This window comes from Erinaceus europaeus, chromosome 4 (assembly GCF_950295315.1).
Source record: "Erinaceus europaeus chromosome 4, mEriEur2.1, whole genome shotgun sequence".
NCBI lineage: Eukaryota > Metazoa > Chordata > Mammalia > Eulipotyphla > Erinaceidae > Erinaceus > Erinaceus europaeus.
Window position 1 is genome coordinate 38,291,754 of NC_080165.1, and position 26,794 is coordinate 38,318,547.

Below are 26,794 nucleotides of genomic sequence, written 5' to 3' on the forward strand. Positions count from 1 at the left end.
TTGGTAGATAAGTATCCTGCTTTATTTTTTAAAGAGCTAGTGCCGCCTACAAGCCTCCAAAACACACATACTTGATTTCTAGATACTCATCAATGCCATACTTGGAGCCCTCTCGCCCTAGGCCAGACTGCTTCACCCCACCAAAGGGGCACTCAACAGAGGAGATCAAGCCTTCATTAACACCAACCATGCCAACCTCCAGCTGCTCTGCCACTCTCCAGATCTGGGCCGGGTCTTGAGAGTAAAAATAACCTGTCATAGGAATAAAGGACTCAGTCAACATGTAGACAAATCATTGAAGACATCAGATCTAATGCTGAGGGTGCCATGGATGATCATTGGTCTAGTCACGTAAACTTAGATCCTCTCTGTTTCCACCCAGAGATCCCACCTATTTCTTCATCTCAAACCCTTTGGAAATTACTTGTCTGCTTTCTTCCGTCATCATCCCATCAGAAAAGGCAGAACATACCAATATAGCTGAACTCGGTGTTATAAAGACCCTTCTCTACATTTTTTAACTCTTGATTTATGGTATATGTCTCAGCAGCCTTAACCTCTTCCACTTGTTATAATTCTTACATCACCCACGGCTAGTGCCCACAGTGGGGCATGAGTTCAGATAATAATGGCTCCCATACTGGTGCTGAATTTCTTCCTCCCCCCCCTCCCCTTTTCCTTTCATCTTCTTAAAAATACTCTTATTTCCTCTTGGGTTTACTAAATTCCATTGAGCAATGCTCATGTAATTTTATCATAATGTAAACACCTTGACCATCTACAAACTTAAAAAAAAAAAGAAGAAGAAGAAATGGCAGCCACTTGGTGAGGCTCATCTGCATGTATTATCTTCCTTTCTACACTGACCTCACACTAATGCTCTTGTCTAGCATTTTCCCTATTTAAACTTCCAGGAGCCAGGCAACATGGGAGAAAAAAAACACCTGGAATTTCCAGGCATTATGCTTCTGGGAATATGAGGTTTCCAGAGTATGTGTGACTCTCTTCTAGAACAATCTGCACTGTCTGTACTATAGCTCTCCTCCCACCCCCAACACATACCCTCAGCTCTAACCAGGGAGCTCCCAAATGTGCTTTACTGTGGTCGGGGCAAGGGAACAGAAGCTGACACAAAATACATTAACTTTTCCTCCCGAGAAAGCAACAGAACAAATCAAGAAAACTAGGTTTCCTTCTTGAAACTTGGGCAATGTTTAGAAGATAAACTCAAGCATCAGCATGAGAAGTGACTGAGCACCACTACGTGGGGTGAGGCCTACCTGCCAGCCCAACATCGGCTGCATTAGCAATGGCCACAGCCTCCTCCTCTGTGTTGAACCTGCCAAAGTTAAGACGGGTTATCAGCACAACAACCTGTTAGGGAGAATAAAGAATCTGCCTGGGTTGAAGTCCCCAGTCCCTATCTGCAGGGGGGAAAGTTTCACAAGTGGTGAAGCAGTACTGCAGGTGTCCCTCTTAGTTTCTGTCTCTATCCAAAGAAAGAATAAGTAAAAATTAAAAAAATAATAATAATGGCACAAAATCAAAATGTAAGAAAAGGATAAGTATTCATAGCAAAATGAAGAACAACAACAAGATGGGGAGAACCAATTATAGGTAACAACTAAGTAGAAGTATCTAGGATAAAAAAAAGGGTTGTGACACTCATCACCAAAGTTCTATGTCCAATGCCCACTCGATAATAACCAAAGTCCTGTCAAATTTTAAAGTTTGTTTTTCTTTTCTTTATATATATGTATATATATATATTTGATATTTATTTATTTCCTTTTGTTGCCCTTGTTGTTTTATTGTAGTTATTACTGTTGTTAGATAGGATAGAGAGAAATGGAGAGAGGAGGGGAAGACAGAGGGGGAGAGAAAGATAGATACCTGCAGACCTGCTTTACCGCTTATAAAGTGACTCCCCTGCAGGTGGGGAGCCAGGGTTTCAAACCGGGATCCTTATGCCTTCTGGTTCTTACACTTTGCACCACCTGTGTTTAACCCACTGTGCTACTCCCCCCCCCCTTGCCTCCAGGGTTATTGCTGGGGCTCGGTGACTGCACTACAAATCCAGTGCTCCTGGTGACCTTTTTTTTTTCCCCCGCATTGATGTTGTTGCTGTTATTACAGGATAGAACAGAAAGAAATTGAGAGAGGAGGGGAAGACAGAGAGAGGGAGAAAAAGACACCTGCAGACCTCCTTCACCACTTGTGAAGTAACCCCCACTGTAGGTGGTGAGCCGGGGGCTAGAACTGGGATCTTTGTGCTGGTCCTTGAGCTCTCTACTAAAAGATTTTTTTTTTGTACCTAATTCATAACCAGGGATTGAAGTAAAGCCTCTGTTTAATAATAATAACAACAAAAAAGGTTGTGATAATGAACTTGAGAGATGAGCTGGTAGGTTTATCACTAAGCTGACAGATGGCAGAAAAGGAATGTTTAAAAGAGAACAAAGAATAGATGGAGAGATGGAGTGAACAAATAAAAGAGTTAAGATAAGTGAAGAACAAAAGTAAAAGGATATAAAACTTCTTTGAAGGCCAGAAAAGGGTAAACAAAGGGAAGAGAATATTTGGAGAAATAACAACCAAGAATTTCTCAGAACAAAACACTTAAATATTTAAAAGTATCAGACTAAAAAAAACGTCTACCATGTCATATCAGAGTCTCCACATGAAATCAAAGGATGCAAAGAAATTTAAAAAATCTCCAAAGAGAGAAAGTATAACCCTCCCAGAGAAATAAGAACCAGATGTTAGATTTTACAACAGCAAAAAGAAAAGAAAAAAAAAAAAAAAGGAGGGATAGTTTGAAAATGTTGAATCTAGAATTCTATCCAAGGAAATTATTATTTACTTATGAATGTGGCATGAAAGATCATTTCTCAGGACTTATGGGAGGATTCATTCTATTCACAAGAATGAGTTCAGCAGAAAGCAAGAATTGATAAAGATTGTGGTCTAAATAGGCAATAACACACTTCTTTAAACTGAGCTTGAATTCAATTGCCACAATACAGCTCTCTCCCTCACTAGCCCACTCCACCTCAAAAATCTCAAAGGAACTGAAGACTTTCTTTCTTTCTTTCTTTCTTTCTTTCTTTCTTTCTTTCTTTCTTTCTTTCTTTTCTTTCTTTCTTTCCTTTTCTTTTTTTCTTTGCTTTTTGTTTTTACCAGAGCACTGGTCAGCTCTGGTTTATAGTGTTGCTGGGGATTGAATCTGAGACCTTGGAGTGTCAGGCATGAGGATCTGTTTGCATAACCATAATGCTCTCTCTCTCTCCCACCCTAAGAGTTTCTTTTCCTTTTCTATTCTTTCTCCTGTCTTCCTTCCAGCTCAGTGATCTTACTTGATGACAGGTGCCAGAGGTCCAAAAGTCTCTTCCTGAGAGCAGAGCATGTCCTGGGTGACATTGCTGAGCAGGGTGGGCTCAAAGAAATTTTGTCCAAGTTGATGTCGATTCCCACCTGTCACAATGGTGGCACCTTTGGAAACTGCATCACTCACGTGTTGCTCTACCTGCCATGAAGAGGAAAAAGATGAGCCCTTGGGAAAGTTGGTTGAGGAGATTTTGGAAACAGTACAATCCTGTAGAGTGCTCAAACTTCAGAAAAGAGAACTGGATCTCTCACTTCAAAAGTTACAACGATAGGGCAGTGGGTTAAGTGCACATGGCATGAAGAGCAAGAACCGGTGTAAGGATCCTGGTTTGAGCCCTGCTCCCCACCTGCAAAGGGGTCACTTCACAGGCGGTGAAGCAGGTCTGCAGGTGTCTATCTTTCTCTCCCCTTGTCTGTCTTCCCCTCCTCTCTCAATTTCTCTGTCCTATCCAGCAACAATCACAGCAATAACAACAACAGTGATAAACAACAAGGTTAACAAAAGGGAAAAATGGCCTCCAGAACAGTGGATTAGATTAGTAGTGCAGGCACCCAGCCCCTGCAATAACCCTGGAGGCCAAAAAAAAAAAAGGGTCATAAACAGGCATGGGCAGTGGTAAACTCAGTTGAGCACACATGTTACCATGTGCAAGGACCCAGATTCATGCTCCTTGACCCCCAACTGCAGGGGAGGAAGCTTCATGAGTGGTAAAAGTGGTGCTGCAGGTATTTCTCTTTCTCCCCTTTCTCAGTTTCTCTCTGTCTCTATTTAATGAATACATAAATAAAATGAAAGGCTACAAGCAATATTATTTAGTGCCTTCCGGGTTGAAGGAACCCAGAATTTTATCCACTCTGCAAAGACACAGATAATAAGGGTATATGAAGTGCCCAGAGGCACCCTCTCCTACTCCTCTCTTTTTCCAGTAGTTTGATGTTATCTGTGGGTGGGTCTGATGTCTGGCAACTTTGCTCCTATTTCACTCCTAGGTCAGTTCCAGTGTCTTGAGTCCCATGCTGTCTCCTTTCCTGGACTTTGTTTTCACTTTGTTCCAATACAGGCATAGCTCTCTATTGTACCTTGGTTTACCATGCCCAGCAGATACTGTGGTTGTGTACAGGGCCCCCAACCAGTAAAAAGATTGCAATTTGCTGAATACTCAGGTGATGGTTAAAATTTTAGATATATATGTATACATATACATATATTTTTTTTTAATTAAGGTAAATATATTGTATTTTTAAGACATAATGCTATTGCTCATTTAGTAATCTCCAGTATAGTATGAACATAACTTGGACAGTCACTGGGAAACCAAATTCATTGTGTCTAGAACCAAGCCTCCAATGTGTGCTTGTATATTCTCCTCTAGTAGTTGTTTCAAAAAGATATGTACCCTACTACCAGATGAGCTATTCCTTGATCCTTGAAAATAATTTTCCCCCCATTTTATTTGGAGGGGAGGTTAATGTTTTACAGTATAGTTGTTGACACACAGGTACAACCTCTGCCCATGACAGGTGTGAAAAGGATTTTTTTTTTAATCAGTAGAAGGAGAGAAGTCTGACTCATCAACTAGACTGACATATTTTGAACAAAGAATCCTAAAGCTTACCTTTCCTGCCATTTCTAAATTATGAATATGTTTGTTGCAATTCTTTTAAAAAATATTTAATTTATTCCCTTTTGTTGCCTTTGTTGTTTTATTGTTGTAGTTATTATTGTTGTTGTTATGTCGTTGTTGTTGGATAGAACAGAGAGAAATGGAGAGAGGAGGGGAAGACAGAGAAGGGGAGAGAAAGATAGACACCTTCAGACCTGCTTCACTGCCTGTGAAGTGACTCCCCTGCAGGTGGAGAACTAGGGGCTCGAACTGGGATCCTTACACCGGTAGTTGCGCTTTATACCACGTGTGCTTAACACGCTGCGCTACCACCTGACTCCCTGTTTGTTGCAATTCTATCTTTTCCTGTTGGGAGACTTTCATCAGGAATTCTTCTGGAAAGAATGCTGGTTCATATCCCAGAGCAATGTTAGGGTAAGATGACTAGAGGGCTCTGAACTCTATTCCATCAAGACCCTAAGACCCAGAGAGAAAAGAGTAAAAAAAGGATGAACATTTGGAAGTAGCAATAAGTGGAGGTGTATCTTAGAAAGGAAAACAAGGCACGGCCATAGGAAAAAATGGGCAAATATATATAGAATTACAGAAACAATAGTCAATCTGTATCTGTGACCTTGGGAGAATTACCACAGTTTCCAGTAGAGGAAATGGGGACACAGAACTCTAGTGGTGTGGATGGTGTGGAATTATACCCCTGCTGTCTTATAATTTTGTAAATTAATATTAAATCACTAATAAAAGAGTTCTTTTGGAAAGACATTTTTTTCAGTCAAGGGGAGAAGCAATAGCTCAAGGTTAGCATTTCAGCTGAAACAAAAAAGAGCTCAAAAAAAAGTGTGGCCTTGATTTCCTTCCAGGTGTTCAAAGTTTAGAGAACTTGAATTCAAGAAGATCCTATTTTTTTTGGGCGGAAAAAAACAAACAAACAAACAAACAAACAAACAAACCCAACTAAATTACCACCACTAAGATTATGAGAAAAGAAGGCAGAAAAACCTCAATGACAGACCCATGAGGCCTCAGTGATAGAGACGGGCAAACCAATGATCACATTATAGCAACTGATTCACAGAAACTAGAAGAAATCTACTTTTTCTAGACTCTTCCACTATTTTCAAAATAGTCTCACTGGGCAACTTACCAGTTTTTTTTTTTTTTTTTAACCAGAGCACTGTTCAGCTCTGGTTTATGGTGGTGCAGGGGATTGAACCTGGGGCTTTGGAGACCAGTGTGCTTTTTGCTAGTCCAGCCTTTGGTACAGAAATGATGAAGTTATCTTTAGCAGAAAATAAAATGCACCTACCTTTTCTACTGCACTTTTATTAATTAATGGACCTTGGGTAGTTCTCTCCTCAAATCCATTTCCTACATGGAGGTTTGTCTTAATTGCCTCAGCAAATTTCTTCACAAAGGAATCATGTATTCCCCTTTGCACCAAGAAACGGTTTGAGCAAACACAAGTCTGGGAAGAAAATAAATAAATAAATAAATAAAACACAACTCACAGGGCGTGGCAGGTGTTATTGTCCCCACCTATAGATATGTGACTGTCGGCTTCCTCTCTGAATGTGGAAACACTTCCTTAAGGTGGTTCCTGTCCTGTGCCCAACCTGCTGTTTTCTTCCCGAGGTAGGGTTGAGTCTAGAGATAAGCACCTTGGTGAGAGCACATTCCTTTCCAATTACCTCCACAGCTACCACACCTCTGTGGTTAAATAGGCCAATTCAAATATCTCTATGTGTGCGCACAGATGCACACACATACACACTCCATAGAGCCTTGCACACATAAGACCTCATGGCATAGTGTTACTCTGGTACACACACAATTTTTTCAAATTATTTGAATAAGCTTTTGTGAAATGAATGAGTGGAGGGAATTCAACACAAAAAGCTGCAAGTTCCTGAGAGGAAGATATACTGCAGTGAAACTGAGCAGAAGCCAGAAAGAATGCAGCCTAGGACTGATACCCTTTGCCTAAAACCTTCCAGTGTGGCTCAGTCTGACATTTGGAAAATCATTATTCATGTCACCCTAAATTACTGAAAAGATTATTTATTTTCAATTCATTATTTTAAAACTCCAAACTAGAAATATAATTAATACATTTTATCTCTGTTCTTTAAAAAAAATTTTAATTCCCTTTTGTTGCCCTTGTTGTTTTACAGTTATAGTTATTCTTGTTGTCATCGTTGTTGGATAGGACAGAGAGAAATGGAGAGAGGAGGGGAAGACATAAAGGGGAGAGAAAGATAGACACCTGCAGACCTGCTTCACTGCCTGTGAAGTGACACCCCTGCAGGTGGGGAGCCGGGGGCTCGAACCGGGACCCTTATGCTGGCCCTTGCACTTTGTGCCACGTGCGCTTAACCTGCTGTGCTACCGCCTGACTCCCTTAAATTTTTTTTTTAAATAACTATTTATTTATTGGATTAACACAGAGACATCAAAAGGGATGGGGAAGATTGCAAGGGAGACAGAGAGACACCTGCAGCACTGCTTCACCATTTGTGAAGCTTTCCCCCCTGGAGGTGGGAACCTGGGTCTTTGAACACTGTAACATGTATACTTTAACAGGTGTACTACCACCTGACCCTTCATCTCTATTGTTTTTAAAAACATTTTTTGGGAGGTGTCAGAGTAACACTATGCCATGAGGTCTTAAACCCAGAACCTCACATATGCAAGGCACATGGTTCTTGTGATAAGCCTTGTTCATAGTTCCATATCTTTTTTCTTAATAATGTATTTTGTAGTAGAAACAGTATATTTTATTTTTATTTTAATGAGAGATATAAAGGGAAAGATACAGATATAGAGGTAGACAGAGAGAGAGACAGAGAGAGAGAGAGAGGGAAAGAAATAGATCAGAGCATTGCTCAGTTCTGGCATATGGTGGTGCTGGAGATTGAACCTGCAACCTCAGAGCCTCAGGCATGAGGATTTTGCAGAACCACTGTGATATCTCCCCAGTCTTAGTAGAAACAGTCTATATATTTTTTGTGTTATTTGCATTTTCACATGCTTAAAGCAGAATATCCAAAGTTGTAGCTTTACAGAATGAATGGACGGGCAGGATCCAGACAGTTCTTCTAGAGGACAAGGTGTTGGGATTCTTATAAACACACACACACACACACACACACACACACACACACACACACACACACACACACACACAAAATGTTACAAGACTCACCTGTCCAGAGTTCCTAAATTTAGATGCCATGGCCCCTGCTACGGCCTGGTCCACATTGGCACTGTCAAATACAATGAATGGAGCATGGCCTCCCAGCTCCATGGAGACCCTTTTCACTGAGTTTGCTGCATGGTGCAGCAGTATCTGCAGAAGACAAAAAGCTATGAGCACCAAAATCAACTACCTGAACTTATTTATATGCCTTTGTTTAAAATTACTTACATAGAGCAGTGAATATGGGATGATAGTTTACATCAGAAAAGGTATAGCAAAACTACAGTCATATCTGCCTGTATTTGACAAACACTGAAAGGATAACAAAAAATTTTTTAAAATATATTTTTTATTCATTGAGTAGAGACAGAGAAAGGAAAGCGGGAGATAGGGAGAGGGAGAGAGATAGAGGAAGAGAGATAGAGAGAGAAAGAGAGAGAGAGAGAGAACCACAGCCCAGCTTCACTATTCCCAAAGCTTTTCCCCTGCAAGTGGGAACCCAGGGCTCGAAGCTGGGTCCTTGAGGTTGGTAGTGTGTGTGCTCAAGCTATTGTGCCACCTCCTGGAATCCAACGAGATTTTTTTTTTTTAATTACTGATTGATTGGACAGACAGAAATCAAGAGGGAATGAGGAGATGGAGAGGGAAAGAGACAGAGACACCAGTAACACTGCTTTACCACTTAAACCTCCCCCACCCCCAAAACTCAACTCCTCTTTCTGTGCCAAGCCTCTTGTCCTAGGATAGTAGCCAGTCTATGAATCTGATTTCCTTGGGTTAACTGATCATTCATGATTTAAGTGTGTGTGTGTGTGTGTGTGTGTGTGGTGGATGGAGGGGCAAGATGTTATGTGCCACAGAACAAGGCTGCTGACCCTCTTAGGTCTAGAAGGGGTGACACCCCTAGAAGGTGGCAGACTATGTCTCTGAGGACCAAGAACTCAAGTCACTCACAGATTCTTTGAAAAGATCAGTTCAGAGGAGATCTTTGCTATATAATGCAGTTATTCCTTTAGTAAAGGTTCCTATCATTTCCCTTTAAGCTACTTGAAATGAATCACTGTTTGAGTAAATAATTTAGATGGTAATGTTGAACCTGACAGGAACATGGTTGATATTTTCTTGTGTGTGTGTGTGTGGGGGGGGCGTTTGATTTGAAAGTGACAGTTTGCAGAGCAAAGTGAGGAAATGTAATGAGTTGCTGCCATTTGTCCAGCATCCTGCAATTTTTCTGGTTTGAATGGTGAAGGTTTTATTGCCCTTTCTCCCATGTTCCTTTCTCATTGTTTGCTTCAGAGTAATACCTGAAAGCCCCTGAGATAAAGTTTGCACAATAAGATCCACTGATCAGGGGAGTGACAGTTTGTGGATCAAAAAATTCCTGCTTCTTTGAATGTAAAACATTAATTTCCCAATAAAGAAATAAAAAAAAAATTCCTGCTTCTGTTCTGGATGCACAAGTGTCACTAGGCATGAATGTACAGATATGACAGAAGTGACTAGAGTGGGCTTTTTAAATTGCCTTTTTCCTTTTTGCTTCTAATGAAGTCTAAAAATGACCAGTTTCACAAAAACTGCCAGGTTAGATTGATAATATTTTTTGTCTGGCATGTGTTTCTCTATACAACTAGCTCTAGTTTATACATGTATGTGTAGTACACACATATATATTAACAGAAAAAAAATTATAACCAGGAGAGAAACACCAGAAATAAAATTTTTGTTTTTCTGATTTTTTTTTCTCTTTTGAACATTTAAAAGGATATTAAAGTCCACTCAGAGGCATAACTTGAGATATATGGAAAAACCTTTTGGACTTTAAAAGGAGAAAAAAATTCTGTCTGTAAATTTCTTTATACCAATACATTTTTTGTTCAGCTCTAAGATATCTATTTCAGCATCAATTATAGGTTTCTAGAACCTAAGTCATGAAGCATGCATTATAGAATTAAGGAAATACAATGGACAGCTTTCAGTCACTTCACATATGACGTACTAGGAAACTAAGCTACTCTAACTCTGCCAGTGCTGTCAAGCAAGAACTTCCTTCATGTCACAATAAGGAGCAGCACATACCACCATCTCTCCAGGGGATGATGATCTTACTCTACTCAACAGCACTATTAACTCAGTGCTGAAAACTTTCCTCCAAATGGTAATCAAGAAAAAATAGTATTTTTATACCCTTCAAAAAAGAAAACATTGGAATGACATGTGTCCCCCCATAAGACTTAAGTCACTTACCTTTCCAGTAGCTGTTGAGCCAGTAAAGGAAATTTTGGAAATGAGAGGGTCAGTGCAAAGTGCCTCCCCTACTTCCTTGGCTCTCGTTTTAGAGCAGGGAATGACATTGTACACACCTGCAGGAATCCCAGCCTGGTTAGCAAGCTAGAAAGGAGAAATGGCAAATGGTCAGACTGAAAAAAAAAAAAAGAGAGAAAAGAGAAATAAACTGGTAATTTTTAGTTGACCCTGGGGACAGAGTATGAATATATTTGGAACTGAAGTAGATAATCGTATTAAAATGATGTTAATATGCTGTTAAATGTTTGCAAAATAAAGTTTCTTAGAGCAGGAGTTTCAGTGCTACTTTTTTGTTTAAAAAAACAAGTTGAATGTCTTTCTCAATAAAATCAGAAGATGGTGGTGCACCTGGTTGAACGCACAAGTTACAGTGTGCAAGGACCTAGGTTCAAGTCCCCACTCTCCACTTGTTGGGGGAAAACTTCACAAGTGGTAAAGCAGTGCTGCAGGTGTCTCTCTCTCTCTCTCTCTCCTCCTCTAACTCCTCCCTTCTCTCAATTTCTGGCTGTCTCTGTCAAATAAATAAAGATACTTTTTTTAAAATGTTAAAAGCAAGCAAGCAAGCAAACAAACAAATAAATAAAAGAAAATCAAAGGATAGCCATGAAAAAAAGGTTGTCAGATTCATTGCAGAATCAAAAGGAACCAGTGAAAAGAAATCTTCACTACTGCACATGACGATGGGTGAGGTCTTTGCATGGGTGGTTTGCTTTCTCAGTGCAATATGAGGAGAGGGAGGTCTAGAAGGGTAGTGTGTACCCTGGTCACATTCGAGGTAGAAATAAAGCCAGCATGACCCCCCACAGCTGCTTGACTTGGGGACCCAGGCTTTGTGCCTGGTGATTCTCTTTAGGTAAGTCCCATCCTAAGTTATTTATATTTCCAAATTCCACTAACAGTAACCTTATTGAACATATATGATTGGAATTTTTTGGAAGATGATGATAGCAGTAAAGTTTTTGAATCTTCCTAAGTCACTCATAACCCCCAAGAGCAGAGCAAAACCAAAATAAAACGGCAAAATTAGACACCAAACTCAGCATCTCAGAGCCAGCATTAGCAACAAGACTGGATGTAAATGGAAGCAAGTGAAAGTTCTTTTTTTTTAAAGTTGTCATACAAATGCTTGACTAAAGCTATGATTCTGAGGTATCTACTTGTAAGACAGTTATTTTGAAAAATTGCATTTCCAATCACATGACTAGATAAAGAGCCACACAGCACCTTCCACCCAAGTTTCTTTTGTTTTCTAATTATCTCTAGTTGACTTAGATAGCTGACAAGTCGTCAACTAGTTTTCTGCCTTCCTGAAATTTAATTCCTGTATCTTGTTTATTTCTTTATTTTTAAATTCAGTGCTGGGGAATGAAGCCAGAGTTTTGTGCTTGTGTTTTTACTGAGCTGACTCCTTCATTCAATTTAGGTATTTTTAAATGTTTTATTTATTTATGCCAGAGCATTGTTCCGCTCTGGTTTGGGGGGTTGGGGTAAGAGGGGGCAGTGTACACGTGGGGACAGAACCAGGGACTTTGGAACCTCAGGCAGGAAAGTCTTTTTGCATAACAATTATCTATCTCTCCTGCCCCTTCTACTCCATTTTTTATTCATATTTTTGAGAGAGCAAAACACTTTTTGACATTAAAACACCAAACTTGGTGCTGTCCATGGTACTCCCATGGGGTACTAGAAATCAAACCAAGGGCATCACACATAGTAAGGCCATGCTTTACGCACTGAGCCACTTTCTGGGTTTTAAATCCACTAAGAAAGACTGAACCCATGAATCTCTAGGCCCTCCACTGTGGACTCTATAAGAATGAAACTCTAGGTCCATGTTCTCTTTCTCTCTAACAAAGGCCCTATAGACACAGCCTGCCTCTCCTCTCCTCTCCTTTCAGAGTTATTTATTAATTAGAAAAAGAGAGAGATTAAGAGAACCGGAGTATCACTCTGGCATATGCATTTATGGAGATCAAAATCAGGACCTCATGCTTGAGAGTCTTAAGACCTTATCCACAGCACCACTTCCCAGGTGCCCCTTATTTTTCCAAGTTCCCTAATAGTTGTTGCTCAGATGCATCTGAAATCATAGTAAGAACCACAGGTGTTGGTCTAGCCATGTTGGCTCAGGTTGGGAGCGTCTGTGGAGAGAGATCTCAGGGGCCAAGTAAGTACTCCCGGATATTTCTGGCCAATACTGTCATTATCTATTTTTTTTAAATACATCTTTTTAAAAATATTTATTTATTTTCCCTTTTTTTTGCCCTTGTTGTTTTTCCCTTTTGTTGCCCTTGTTCCCTTTTGTTGCCCTCGTTGTTTTTCATTGTTGTACTTGTTGTTACTGATGTCATCGTTGTTGGATAGGACAGAGAGAAATGGAGAGAGGAGGGGAAGACAGAGAGGAGGAGAGAAAGACAGACATCTGCAGACCTGCTTCACTGCCTGTGAAGAGACTCCCTTGCAGGTGGGGAGCCAGGGGCTCGAACTGGGATCCTTCTGCCGGTCCTTGCGCTTTGTGCTACGTGTGCTTAACCCGCCACACCACCACCCACCTACCAAAATGCATCTTTTTAAAAAAATCTTTTAAAATTTTAGTTATTTATTATTGATAGAGACAGAGAGAAATTGAAAGGGGAGGGACAGATAGAGAAGGAGAAAGACAGAGAGACACCTGCAGCCCTGCTTCACCACTTGTTAAGCTTCTACCCTGCAGGTGGAAACCAGAGGCTTGAACCTGCGTTCTTGCACACCGCCTGGCCCCAGTACAGTTACTGTCTATAGGCTGAGGACAACACAACAAAGCACTGGACAACAAGAAATTCCCACAAAATGCAAATGACATGTGGGTGAGGCCACAAAACAGTGACAAAACAAAGGGATCACTTGTGTGAGAAGACACAGAGGAAGCAGTAAGATCACTGATGAACTGATAAGAGAGAACTTTAAATAGCTCACAGATGTTCACAGAACACAAGGTGGGTGCATCTGGGAATAGCAGCCATAACTGCTCAATGAATAATAGGACAGTGCAAAGGACTCCAGTAAGGGGTGAAGCGCGAATCATGTGCACCGTGAGATGGAGGAGGAAGAGACCCCTTACAGTTGGTAGAAGGGCCATGTGGTGGCACAGCTTGTTGAGTGCACACACTGTCATGTGGAAAGACCCAGATTCAAGTTCCTGGCCCCTACTTGTAGGGGGGAAGCTTTAAGAGCAGTGAAGTAGTGCTGTAGGTGTCTTTCGCTCTTTCCCTGTCCTCTCAATTTCTGTCTTTATCTCAAATAAATAATAGATAATATATATATGTTTAATATTTTTATTAATTTTTTTATATTTATTTTCCCTTTTGTTGCCCTTGTTTTTTTATTGTTGTTGTAGTTATTATTGCTGTTGTTGATGTTATCATTGTTGGATAGGACAGAAAGAAATGGAGAGAGGAGGGGAAGAAAGAGAGGAGGAGAGAAAGATAGACACCTGCAGACCTGCTTCACCATTTGTGAAGTGACTCCCCTGCAAGTGGGGAGCTGAAGGCTCGAAATGGGATCCTTACGCTGGTCCTTGCACTTCACGCCATGTGAGCTTAACCCACTGCACTACCACCCGACTCCCAATAGATAATATTTTTTAAAAAATTTAAAAAAAGGTTTGGGTGATGGTGTACCCAGTGTACATGTCACCATGTATAAGGATCTGAGTTCAAGCCTCTGGTCTGTACCTGCAGGGGGGAAGTTTCATGAATGGTGAAGCAGTGCTTCAAGTGTCTCTCCTCCTCTCTTCCTGTCTCCATGTTCCCTCTCACTTTATCTGTTCTATCAAATGAAAGAAAAAATAAAAGGAGGAATCAGGCGGTAGCACAGCAGGTTAAGCGCAGGTGGCACAAAGCGCAAGGTCCGGCGTAAGGATCCCGGTTGAGCCTCTGGTTCCCCACCTGCAAGGGAGTTGCTTCACAAGCAGTGAAGCAGGTCTGCAGGTGTCTATCTTTCCACCCTGTCTGTCATCCCCTCTTCTCTCAATTTCTCTCTGTCCTACCCAACAACGAATGACATCAACAACAACAATAATGACCACAGTAAAGCTACAACAACGGGCAACAAAAGGGGGGGAAAATAGCCTCCAGGAGCAGTGGATTCTTGGTGCAGGCACTGAGCCCCAGCAATAACCCTGGAGGCCAAAAAAAAAAAAAAGAAAGAAAAAAGAAAAGGAAGTGGGGGGATTACACTTAGACACACACACATGATGACCAACAATGTAAATCAGACAGAAATGTTTGGAAATGAGCTGAGGGATAATCATTGCAACACAAAGTCAAATATGTCAAATACATGATACTTAAAAAAATAAGAGGCGAGCCGGTGGTATACATGATAGAGTGTACACATTACTATATGAAAGGATGTGCATTCCCAACCAGGTCCCCACTTGCAGGGGCATAGCCTCATGAGTGGTGGAGCAGTGCTGCAGGTGTCTCTCCCGCCCCTTCTCTCTCAATTTCTCTTCTTTCCCTGAAGAATCAATCAATAAATAAATCAATCAGTCAATAATAAATAAATAAATACAATCTTTGGCTGGTGATAGGATTTCATTAATTTGAAAACCAGCTGAGGGAAACAGTACAGCGGGTAGAGCAATGGACTTACATGTCTGAATTTCCAGTTCCATCCCTAGCACTGCATGCCCTGGAATGGTACTCTCTGACTTCTGTCCTTCTCTTTTAAGTGCAATATTTCTAGTTTGTAAAGATAAAATCCTTCAATTTGAAAAAAACAGGTAGCTAAAAAAAAAAACACAACAACAATCAAGTACTTCTTATATGAGCTAATCAGTAATGAAAGAAAGAAGATGAGTTGTCAGCCGTGCTCTGCTTTGTGCTCTTATGTCTCTGACTGTAATGCCTGAGTTTTCACCTAGCCACTATGATCTGACTACCTATTTAAAGAAAATAATGGAAGACAGAATTTTTTTTTTTTTTTTTTAGGATAGCCTAAACAAATCCATGGCATACTACTGTCAGGAAAATCTTTCAGCTGTTGTTCTTCTCTAAAAAGGAGAATCAGATGCCTTAAGATGAGGGCTGTCAATTAAAATAAAACCAATAAAGAAGGAGGGAAGGATGAACTCCTTCCTTGACCCTTTGGGTTGGACTTTGCAGCACAGGGAGAGCAACTCACCTCAGCAAGGGCCAGAGCAGAGAAGGGTGTGTCTTCGGCAGGTTTCACCACCACGGTGCAGCCAGCAGCCAGCGCAGCTCCCACCTTCCGGGTGATCATGGCACTGGGAAAATTCCACTGGGTGAGAAGAGTAAAGGCAGTATGTAAGATGAGGGGCTGTCCCATAGTTCAAAGGCAGGCAGGTCAGGCAGGCAATTAATAAATTCTATTGCACAACTCACTAGCAAAACTGTTCCTGACTCCCACACAGGTGAGTTCTCAGAACACCTGCCACCTGTCAACTTGGACTTGGGAGACAGATTTATAAAGACAACAAAAAAAAATTTGCAGCCTAAAACAATACATCATCTACATCAGGGCAGCAAACATTTTCCTTAAAGGGCCAAGACCATAAATGTAGCGTATGGTTTCTATTAAAATGTTAACTGCAAGCTTGTAACATGAATGTACATGTCTATGCTTCAACACAACTTTATTTGCAAATGCAGGCAGTAGGTTTAGCCTGAAGGCTGTAGTTCACTGACATTTTAAGAGAAAATATCAGCAAAAGTGATTTAGAAAGTGGCAGTCATTATTTTCTTCTCTTTCTGTTTATAGAGAGGCATCTGTAGACAGCTAGAGATCTATAATAACTGCATTTTGTTTTGACATATTATTGTAGAGTACTTCTCCAGCACCATCTTAAACGGTATAAAATTAAACTTAAGTAGTCCGGGAGGTGGCACACCTTTGGACTCTCAAGCATGAGGTCTGGAGTTTGATCCCTGGCAGCACATGTGCCAGAGTGATGTCTGGTTCTTTCTCTCTCTTCCTGTCTTTCTCATAAATAAATAAATAAATAAAAATCTTTAAAAAAGAATGTAGACCAGGTCTAAAAAATTATAATTAAAATATCAGTATAGTCCAGTGAGATTGGTATTATGATTTTTGTTTGTGGGTTTGGTGTAACTGAGTCAAAGCAGCTAAGTAACTTCCTTAGATCACAGTCAGTCAGCAGTGAACTTTTCATCAGACCTACTTAGTCCTTGTAGTAAGGGGGTGTTTATATGTAACTGATCAAAGAAGGAACAATAATCTTGAGACAAGTTGGCAGCTACTGTAGAAAAGTTGGGACACAGCAGAGAACATATAGATAAAGAAAAGCTAGTCAAGAACAGTAAGTTGGGCATTCACTTACATACTGTCGTCCTATCCAGAAAGATACAACATTGTATTTCTTAGTCTTTTACCTCTAGAACCTCACCCAGTGCCTATGTTTTGCTCTTGATGACTATAAATTAAGCATAAACTGTTGTTCAAAATTACAGATATACACACATATTGATGTTCAATGATGCACACCTGAAATCTGTATGTTTAATGCAATGTTACTTCAATAAAAATCTATTTAGGGGGTTAGGTGGTAGCGCACCTAGCTGAGCACACAAATTACCATATGCAAGGAACTGGGTTCAAGCCCCTGGTTCCCACTTACAGGGGAGGGCAGCATCATAAGCACTTAAGCAGTGCTGCATGACTCTCTGTCTCTCTCTACCTGCCCCATCCCTCTCAATTACTCTCTGTCCTGTCAAATAAACTAGAAATAAAAAGAAGGGAGTCAGGTGGTAGCACAGCGGGTTAAGTGCACATGGCACAAAGCGCAAGCACCGGCATAAGGATCCTGGTTGAGCCCCTGGCTCCCCATCTGCAGGGGCGTCACTTCACAGGCAGTGAAGCAGGTCTGCAGGTGTCTATCTTTCTCTTCCCCTCTCTGTCTGCCCCTCCTCTCTCCATTTCTCTGTCCTATCCAGCAATGACGACATCAATAACCCTGGAGGCAAAAAAAAAGTGTCATGTTAAAGTTTATTAAGAAAATGATGAATATCTTCTTTGAAAAAATATTTATTTATTCCCTTTTGTTGCCCTTTTTTCTTAATTGTTGTAGTTGTTACTGTTGTTGATGATGACGTTGTTAGATAGGACAGAGAGAAATGGAGAGAGGAGGGGAAGACAGAGAGGGGAAGAGAAAGATAGACACCTGCAGACCTGCTTCACCTTTTGTGAAGTGACTCCCCTGCAGGTGGGGAGTCAGAAGCTCAAACTGGGATCCTCATGCTGGTCCTTGCGCTTTGCGCCACGTGTGCTAAGCGCACACCACTGCCCTACCGCCTGATTCCCGATAAATATCTTTTTAATGGTCACAGGTGAGGTCAAGAAGCAGCTTTTTTTGGCAAATCAGAAAATCCTCCTGGCTCCTCCCCGATGTTTCAAACTATGAAAGCATTAGAAAACATATTCAGGTTAAGCAAGAAAGCTCACCTGGAAGGGTGCCTGCTTTCTGCCATGCCTGTGAACCAGGTTGGAGCCCAGCCCACCATACTGGAGGAAACTTGGATATTACAGTATCTGTGTCCCTCCTTCTCTCTGATTCTCTTTTTTTTTTTAATTTTTTTAAAATTTTCCCTTTTGTTGCCTTTATTGTTTTTCATTGCTGTTGTAATTATTATTGTTGTCATCATTGTTAGATAGGACAGAGAGAAATGGAGAGAGAGGAGGGGAAGACAGAGAGGTGGAGAGAAAGGTAGACACCTACAGACCTGCTTCACCAGCTGTGAAGTGATTCCTCTGCAGGTGGGCAGCCGGAGGCTCGAACTGGGATCCTTAGGCCGGTCCTTGCCCTTTTTGCCACCCGCACTTAACCCACTGCACTACCGCCTGACTCTCTTGATTCTTTCTAACTGAAAAATCACGATTAGAGCAGATAAGCCATAATGATGACATGTGTGTGTGTGTTTCCCACTAACCCCACCCATCTCATAGAGGACCAGGAAATGCGCCTCCACATCCAACAAGGAATCAGGAAACCAAGAAGAGGTAAAAAGTGTAACTAACAATATGAGTATGCCTCTTCACAAGGAAGGAAGAAAGAAAGAATTGCTTCCTGAGTCCCTGTTCAATGTCTCACTCTGGGACCTCGTCTCATCCTGATCCTGCCACTACGTACCGGGGTGATGATTGCAGCCACACCTAGGGGCTGTTTGAGGACCAGAGCTCGTCTATCTTTTGGTGGGGGATAGATAATGTCCCCATAAATACGTCGGGCTTCCTCTGAAAACCATTCCAGGAAAAGGGCAGAATAGACAATTTCTCCTTGCGCCTCCTTCAGTGGTTTTCCCTAGATTAAATCAGAAAAGGACATATTGTTAACTTCTAATAGCAAAAACATGACTATGATTCCAACTTCTTCAAGGCTGCAAGTAGGAGTAGAAAAGTTTCCAATTAGGAGCTGGGAGGTGTTGTGCGCTTGGTTGAGCACACACGCTGTAATGTGCAAGGACCCAGGTTCAAGTCCCTGGTCCCTACCTGCAGGGGAGATGCTTCACAAGTGGTGAAGCAGGGCTGCAGGTGTCTGTCTCCCCTTCTCTCTTCCTCTCTATCTCCCCCTCCCTTCTCAGCTTCTGTCTCTATCCAAAATTAATTAATCAATTAATTAATAAAAAATTCTAGTTACAAAACCCTGAGAGTGGTTGAGAAATGTCTGTCTTCAGTGTGTGTTTCAGAGAGCAGGCTTCACATGGTGAAGGAACTATAACAAAGCCAGTATTCATTAGCATTCCTACTGTGTTTACAAATTAGGAGTAGAAAACTAGAACAGCATTTTCTATATTTTCTCTTTTAAATGTTGTAACCATGGTGTAAGTAGTTTAATGCAACAGAGAGATACATTTTTTAGTTATCTTTATTTATTGGATAGAGACAGCCAGAAATCAAGAGGGAAGACGGTGGTACAGAGGGAGAGAGACAGAGAAAGACACCTGAAGCCCTGCTTCACCACTCGTAAAGCTTTCTCCCTGCAGGTGGGGACTGGGGGCTTTGAACCCAGGTCCTTGCACATTGTAATACGTGTGCTCAACCAGGAGCACCACCACCTGCCCCCCTCCAGTAGATTTTTTTTTTAGTAGATTTTTAAATGAACAAAAACAATATGAAAAAAAAATCAAACAAAACAGTGACATGGAATAAAATCTGGACTAGTGAAAAAGCAGTGCACATAGTTCCACTTAAAATCTTGCAGCATCTTAAAGAATAAGTTAGTACAAATTTTTATTTGCTTAATAAGTGCCAGGCATAATTAGAAAAAGACATAGCTGGCCTAGTAATTGACATCTACTTCGACAAGGAACTCACATTTCCTTAAGCTACAGAACAGCCCTGAATTAGTAGTTTTCCCAAGTGCTAGTCTAACAATTGCCAGAGAGTTTCTCAGGGTAGCACATTTAGAGCCTGAACTTACACTTTCAGCTGTAATTATCTTGGCAAGTTCATCTTTATTTTGCATCATCAAATCGTACCATTTCCGAAGTAATGAACTCCTTTCCTGAAAAGGGGAAAAATGAGAAAAATAGTGAAATACCAAGTCTAAAAGGACTTTAAATAATCTCCAGTTTCTTAAAACACTAGCTGTGCAGTCTCATTTTATTTTACCTTTATCTACTTATTGGATAAAGACAGCCAGAAATCGAGAAGAAAGGGGGTGATAGGGAGGAGAGAGACAGAGAGACACCTGCAGCCCTGCTTCACCACTCGCGAAGCTTTCCCTCTGCAGGTGGGGACAGGGGCTCGAACCTGGCTCCTTGCGCGCTGTACCATGTGCACTTAGCCAGGTGTGCCACCGCCTGGCCCCCGCAATCTCATTTTTGAAAGGCCAGACATGGACCTTTATCTAGTGAGTCGTAACAAAGACTCAGTGCCAAGTCGTAGCTAAAGTGCTATACTAAGTTACACATTGTAAAGGAGAGTAAATTTTGTGAAACAGCTATTAGCACTTACGATAAGTCTGAGTAACTTTAATTTCACTATACAAAGGTTATTTTTTTCTTATGAAATTGTATTTTCATAACTTCATAGTTTCCAAATAGGTGAAGCACATACAATCACACTTAAAAACATTAGTGGAAAATATTCTGTACATTTATGCCTCCAGGGTTATCAGAGGGGCTCAGTGCCAGCACTCTGAATCCACTGTTCCTGCAGGCCATCTTTTTTCCATTGTTGCTGCATACATTTAATTTTAAAGATTTATTCATTTCTATTATTTTCTATTTAATTTTTATTTATAAAATGGAAACACTGACAAGACCACAGAATAAGAGGGGTACAATTCCCTCTACCAGAACTCCGTATCCCATCCCCTCCCCTGATAGCTTTCCTATACTTTATCCCTCTGAGAGTATGGACCAAGGGTTATTATGGGGTTCAGAAGGTGGAAGGTCTGGTTTCTGTAATTGTTTCCCCTCTGAACATGGGCACTGGCAGGTCGATCCATACTCCCAGCCTGTCTCTTTCTCTAGTGGGGCAGGGCTCTGGGGAAGCGGGGCTCCAGGACACATTGGTGGGGTCGTCTGCCCAAAGAAGTCTGGTTGGCATCATGGTAGCATCTAGAACCTGGTGGCTGAAAAAAAGAGTTAACATATAAAGCCATACAAATTGTTGACTAATCGTGAACCTAAAGGCTGGAATAGTGCAGCTGAAGATTTGGGGTTTCTGTTTTAGAGAAATGCAAATAAAGTCTACATTGAGATTACCACCTCAACCCTGTGAGAATGGCATACATCAAAAAGGACAGCAGTGACAAATGGAGAGGTTGTGGGGACAGAGGAACCCTTCTGCATTGCTGGTGGGAATGTAAATTGGTCCAACCCCTGTGCAGAGCTGTCTGGAGAACTCTCACAAGGCTAGACATGGATCTTCCATATGACCCAGTAATTTCTCCCCTACGATATACCCCAAGGACTCCATAACACCCAACCAAAAAGATACGTGTACACCTATGTTCATAGCAGCACAATTCGTAATAGACAAAGGCTATTTAAAAAATATATTTTAATTTATTTATTACTGAGTAGAGACAGAGAGAAATTGAGAAGAGAGGGAGAGAGGGAAAGAGACAGAGAGACACCTGCAGCCCTGCTTCACCACTCGTGAAGTTCTCCCCCTGCAAGTGGGGACCAGGGACTTGAACCTGAGTCTTTGTGCACTGTAGTGTGAGCACTTAACCAGGTGTGCCACTGCCTAGCCCCTAAGCTATTATTTTTTAATTAAGGGAAATACACATAACATAAAATGTACTCTCTTAACTATTTTTAAGTATACATTTCAGTGGTATTAAGGACACTCACAATGCGCAGCTATCACCACCATTCACCTTTGGAACTCTTCATCTTAGAAAGTTGAAACACTAACTTTTCATCCTCCTTACTGCTCCTCATTATTTATATTCTTTTTTTTCTTTTTTTGTTGTTGCCCTTGTGTATCCTTGTTGTTATTGCTTTCGTTGTAGTTGGAAAGGACAGAGTTCTCTGGGTCATTCAGAATATTAAGTGAGGGAGATAGCATAGTAATTATGCAGAAAAGCTTAGGGCAGATGATAGATAGCATAATGGTTATGCAAACAGACTCTCATACCTGAGGCTCCAAAGTCCCAGGTTCAATCCCCCGCTCCACCATAAACCAGAGCTGAACAGTGCTCTGTAAAAAGTAAAAGGCAGATTATGCTGAAAGACTTTCATGTCTGGGGCACCGAAGAATATTATGGGGATCAGGAGATAGCTCACCAGGTAGACACTTCACCATGCCATGCAAGAGGCTCCCTTGCCACATGGGAGCACGTACACAGAAAAGCTTCATAAACAGTAGAAAAGGGGGGCCAGGTGGTGGTGCACCAGGTTAAGCACACATAGTATGAAGCACAAGGACCTGCACAAGGATCCTGGTTTAAGCCCCTTGCTCCCTAGGTACAGGGGGGAGGGTCGCTCCACAATTGGTAAAGCAGGTCTGTAGGTGTCTATCTTTCTCTCCCTCTCTATCTTCCCCTCCCCTCTCCATTTCTCTCTGTCCTACCGAAAAAAAGAAAGAAAGAAAGAAAGAAAGAAAGAAAGACTATAGGAGCAGTGGATTTGCATCCCCAGCAATAACCCTGGAGGAAAAAAAAAACAACTCAACAGTGGAACAGTGCTGCAGTATCTCTCTGTCTCTCCCCCTCAAAAAAAGGGGGCCTGCTGGGGACTGTGCAGGTGTGAAGTTCTAGTGGGTGGGGTTATGCAGAGACTCTCACATCCGAGGCTCTATGATCCCAGGTTTAATCCCCAATACCACCACAAACCAGAGTGGGACAGTGCTCCAGTAAAACAAACACACAAAAAGCCCTGGGAGTTTCCCCACTAGGGAAAGAGAGAGGCAGGCTGGGAGTATGGATTGACCTGTCAACGCCTATGTTCAGCGGGGAAGCAATTACAGAAGCCAAACCTTCCACTTTCTGCACCCCATAATGACCCTGGGTCCATACTCCCAGAGGGTTAAAGAATAGGAAAGCTATCAGGGGGAGGGGATGGGGTGCAGAGCTCTGGTGGTGGGAATTGTGTGGACTTGTACCCTTCTTATCCAATGGTTTAGTCAATGTTTCCTTTTTATAAATAAAAAATAATAATTTTTAAAAAGCCTAGGAGAAATACAAATAAACAACCTGAAATTAAAGTCTACCTCACTCAAAGTAGAGCCCATGGTCTTTTGAATGGCTTACACCCTACCCACGCATCCATAATCTTCTACCCTACAATTCTGCCCGCCTGTCAGTCCACTTTTTTTTTTTTTTTTTTTAAGAGTTAGGGAGTGGAAAAGACCATAGCACCAAAGATTCCTTCAATCTTTTGGGGGCTTCATTTGAATCTGGGTCACAGTGAGCTATTTCACTGGCCCTCTCATTCTGCTCTTAATTCCTGTTCTATAAATGTGTCAGGCATGTTCCTGACTGGATTGTTTGCCCATTCTGAATTCCCTCACCTTCTGTGGTTCTCAACTAGAGCACAAGGTGTGATGTTATGCTGAATTGTGTTCCCCTAAAATTCATATGTTGGGATCCCAACCTTCAATACCTAAAAATATATTTGGGTAGTTTTGCTTTCGTTTGTTTAACCAGAGGACTTACTGCTTCCAGTGGGCATTGAACCTGGGTGGGTGATAACTGGGCTTCTTAGGTGTGAAAGTCTTTTTGCATAATGACTTCCTAAACATAGTCTTCAAAGAGGTTGCTGAGACTGGGGTGCAAACAACTTTTTTTTTTTAATTGAGGGGTTTAATGCTTTACAGTGCATTGACATATGATTAATACATACTACCAATTTAATTAAAAGGGATTTTCAGATAGATAGTTTTGGACAATGGCAAATTCATATTCTGTAAAAACTCACAGCATGGGGCTAGGTGGTGGTCCATCTGATCTGCTCAAGCACATACATTATTACAGTGTGCAAGGACCAAGGTTCAAACCCCTGGTCCACACCTGCAGGGGAAAGCTTCACCAGCGGTGAAGCAAGGCTGCAGGTCTCTCTCCCTCTCTATCTTCCCCTCCCTTCTCAACTTCTCTCTGTCTCTATCCAATAATATATATAAGATATATAGATATATAAAGGCTATATATAGGATATATATGTATGTGTCATATATATATATATCCAATGATATATATATCACAGCAATTCAAGTCTATGATATTTGAATTCTTCATTCATGATTCTAGGCCAAGGGCACTTACTACCTGTCCTGTGGACCAACGGAATGGCCTTCTGCATAGTCAACCAGGGAGTTATTTCAGATGCTCAGAAGAGTCACTTGTGTCCCTCACCTTCCCTGACACTGTCCCCTCTTCCCAAGTCAGTCTCGACTAGTTAGTTCACTGCACACTCCACTGACTGGCTGTCATACTGAAAACATGAGGCTCAGGGATAACGACTCTGTCCCTAAACCCTGGGCACAAAGTGTTCCAAGCTTATTTGACGATCCCCTCTTATTTTGGGGCTTACAGCTTTGTCAATCCGAGAGTCAGGGGGTTGAGGAGGGGGGAGAGGCCAGGTGGGTTTCGCTTTGAGTCAACTCTCCCTGGCCCCGCAGCGCGCTTACCTTGGCAGAGACCCCCTTCCAGCTGCAGAAAGCCTCGTAGGCGGAGCGCACAGCGTTGCGAGTCTCTGTCACCCCGTAGTCCGCCACAGTGCCGAGCTCGGCGCCGCTGGCCGGGTCGTACACCGGGAAGGTGGCGGCAGCCGGGAGCCAGCGGCCGCCCACGAAGCCGTCGGTGCGCAGCAGCGCCCGGGAGAGGCCCGCCGGCCCCCCGGCGTAGCGGCGGAGCTGGGCCAGGCCGGGAGCCGGTCGCCAGCAGCCCGCGCGGGGGCGGAGACCACGGCCGGGAGGAGCAGGCGGGAGGCGCTGGGCCCCGAAGCTCCGCAGCCGAAAGCAGGTCGCCATGGCCGAGAAAGTAACAGTGGCGGCGGCAGGAAGCAGGCAAGCGAGCGCGCACACGAGCGCAGGGGTCGGGCGGCGGGAGCGAGGAGGAGGCGGGGACGCGCTGAGTGCTTGGAGGCGGCAGGTCGAAGGTTGTGGAGACGCGGAGCTGCGCTTCCCCGGGCGCCCTTCACTCTGAACTTGACTTTAAGCGCTGTCCTGAGGCTGTTTGGGAAGGATGTATCTGGAATCGGACGATTCGCGGGAAGATGCACTGGCCCTCTCGGGTGTTCGATCGTTTGTTAATGAATGTTCCTTAGCCACCCCAACAATGCGTAGCTGCTCAGTTTCTGCATCACCCCTTCATCAAGACCTTTCCCAGCCACAGGAGTCTGTTCTGGATGCATGAATACATGGGTGCCTGCACTGTCCAGAACAAGTTCAAGTTTCCTCGTTGATGCAGGATTCAGGGAAAAGGTTAATTTGTTGGAACAAAATGCGACCAGGATGCTTTCCTAGGTGTGGGTCTAGGTGTTCTCATTAATTGCCCCTGATACCTAAGAGAACTTTGGAGACAGACAGACTTGGATCCAACTCAGAATCTGCTGTGGACAAGCACTGAGGTCAGGTAGTGTGGGCAAATGATTTAATCTCAGCCCTCTCATTTGAAATGGGAGCAATACTCTCATATGTTTGTTGTGGGTAAAATATAATCCTTATATTTATATTTTAAGCATTAAATGTTCCAGAAGTTCAAAACAATGATCACAGTCATAAAGCGCTAATTCAAGGCATATTAGGTAAGATTAAAACTAGGCCATAAACTAGTGAATGGAACTATTCATTAAAGCCAAATCAACTAAAGTATAAGAATTCATTGTACAGACTATGTTCACCTTCAAATAGCATTCTTCACCCAGGCACAATTAGTTTGAACCTAAAAGTTTACTGCGAGTGAAAATCAAAATATTAGGCATATACTCCAATTTTATGAATTTAAATGACATCTAGCCCTGTATATTGATTTAAAATTATTTGTCTCAACATAATATCACCTTTTCCTTCCTACAGCTTTAGTTGAGAGTCTCTCACTAGCTCTTCTAGATTTTATTCACTTTTTCCCCTCAGGCTTCCCCCCCCAAAAAAAATCAAGAGTCTGTACTTGACAACTTTGTTTTTAGCTTATTTCAAGCTAGTCACTCTTGAGTCAGTCACATCTGGAAGAAACAGGAGACAAAGTTTAGTCTTTTGTATGTGTGCATCATGACTTCATCTATGTTACATTACTTGAAGAACTGGGGGAGAGGAAGCACTGATAGAAATGGCTGCCAGCTGAGTATCACTCTCAGAACTTGGAAGCTGATGTGTTTCCATCTACTACCTGAAGAGGGGACTTTAGTGATAACCGATTTCTTTGATCTTGGGAAAAGGCTGTTCTATTGAGGAAATTGAGGTACTGAGAGGTGAAGTAAACTGTGGTCCAAAAATCTCTTAATCCAAAATTAGTAAATGTACAATTACTTAATTAATTTTTACCAGAGCCCTGCTAAGCTCTAGTTTATGGTGGTTTGGGCAATTGAACCTGGGACTTTGGAGACTCAGGCATGAGAGTCTCTTTGCTTAACCATCATTTTCTTTCCCTGCCCAGTAAACTCACCTTTAAAGGTTTTGTTTGGAGTGGTGCCCATCCCTTTCCTAGTTAACCTCTCCATTAGGCTGAGATGGCACAACACTCAGGATTCACAATACATTTAGGGAGGGGCACATAAAGTGCTTAATTTCTTCTAGAACTGGAAGAAACAACCTTTAGGTTGAGAATTACTTGTTAGTAATACAAATGCAAATATAAAGTGAGATATTTATTTAT

General features: G+C 41.9%; 2 protein-coding genes across 2 annotated transcripts in view; one reads left to right on the forward strand and one right to left on the reverse strand.

The window, feature by feature from the left end:
- Positions 1-24,951, reverse strand: ALDH5A1 (aldehyde dehydrogenase 5 family member A1). Its single transcript, XM_060189293.1, has 10 exons — positions 24,610-24,951; positions 19,949-20,032; positions 18,659-18,829; positions 15,676-15,792; positions 10,450-10,593; positions 8,212-8,355; positions 6,312-6,474; positions 3,357-3,522; positions 1,281-1,339; positions 1-252 (listed from the first exon to the last, which is right to left on the reverse strand). Exons 1-10 carry the CDS (start codon positions 24,949-24,951, stop codon positions 47-49), a joined length of 1,596 nt encoding a protein of 531 aa, XP_060045276.1. The 3' UTR covers positions 1-46.
- The window catches only part of GPLD1 (glycosylphosphatidylinositol specific phospholipase D1), a 55,085-nt gene continuing 53,169 nt past the window's right edge, over positions 24,879-26,794 (forward strand). The window contains exon 1 of the mRNA XM_060189291.1: positions 24,879-24,987. Coding sequence (XP_060045274.1) covers positions 24,950-24,987 — 38 coding nt within the window. The 5' untranslated portion in view covers positions 24,879-24,949. The remainder of the gene's footprint in view (positions 24,988-26,794) is intronic.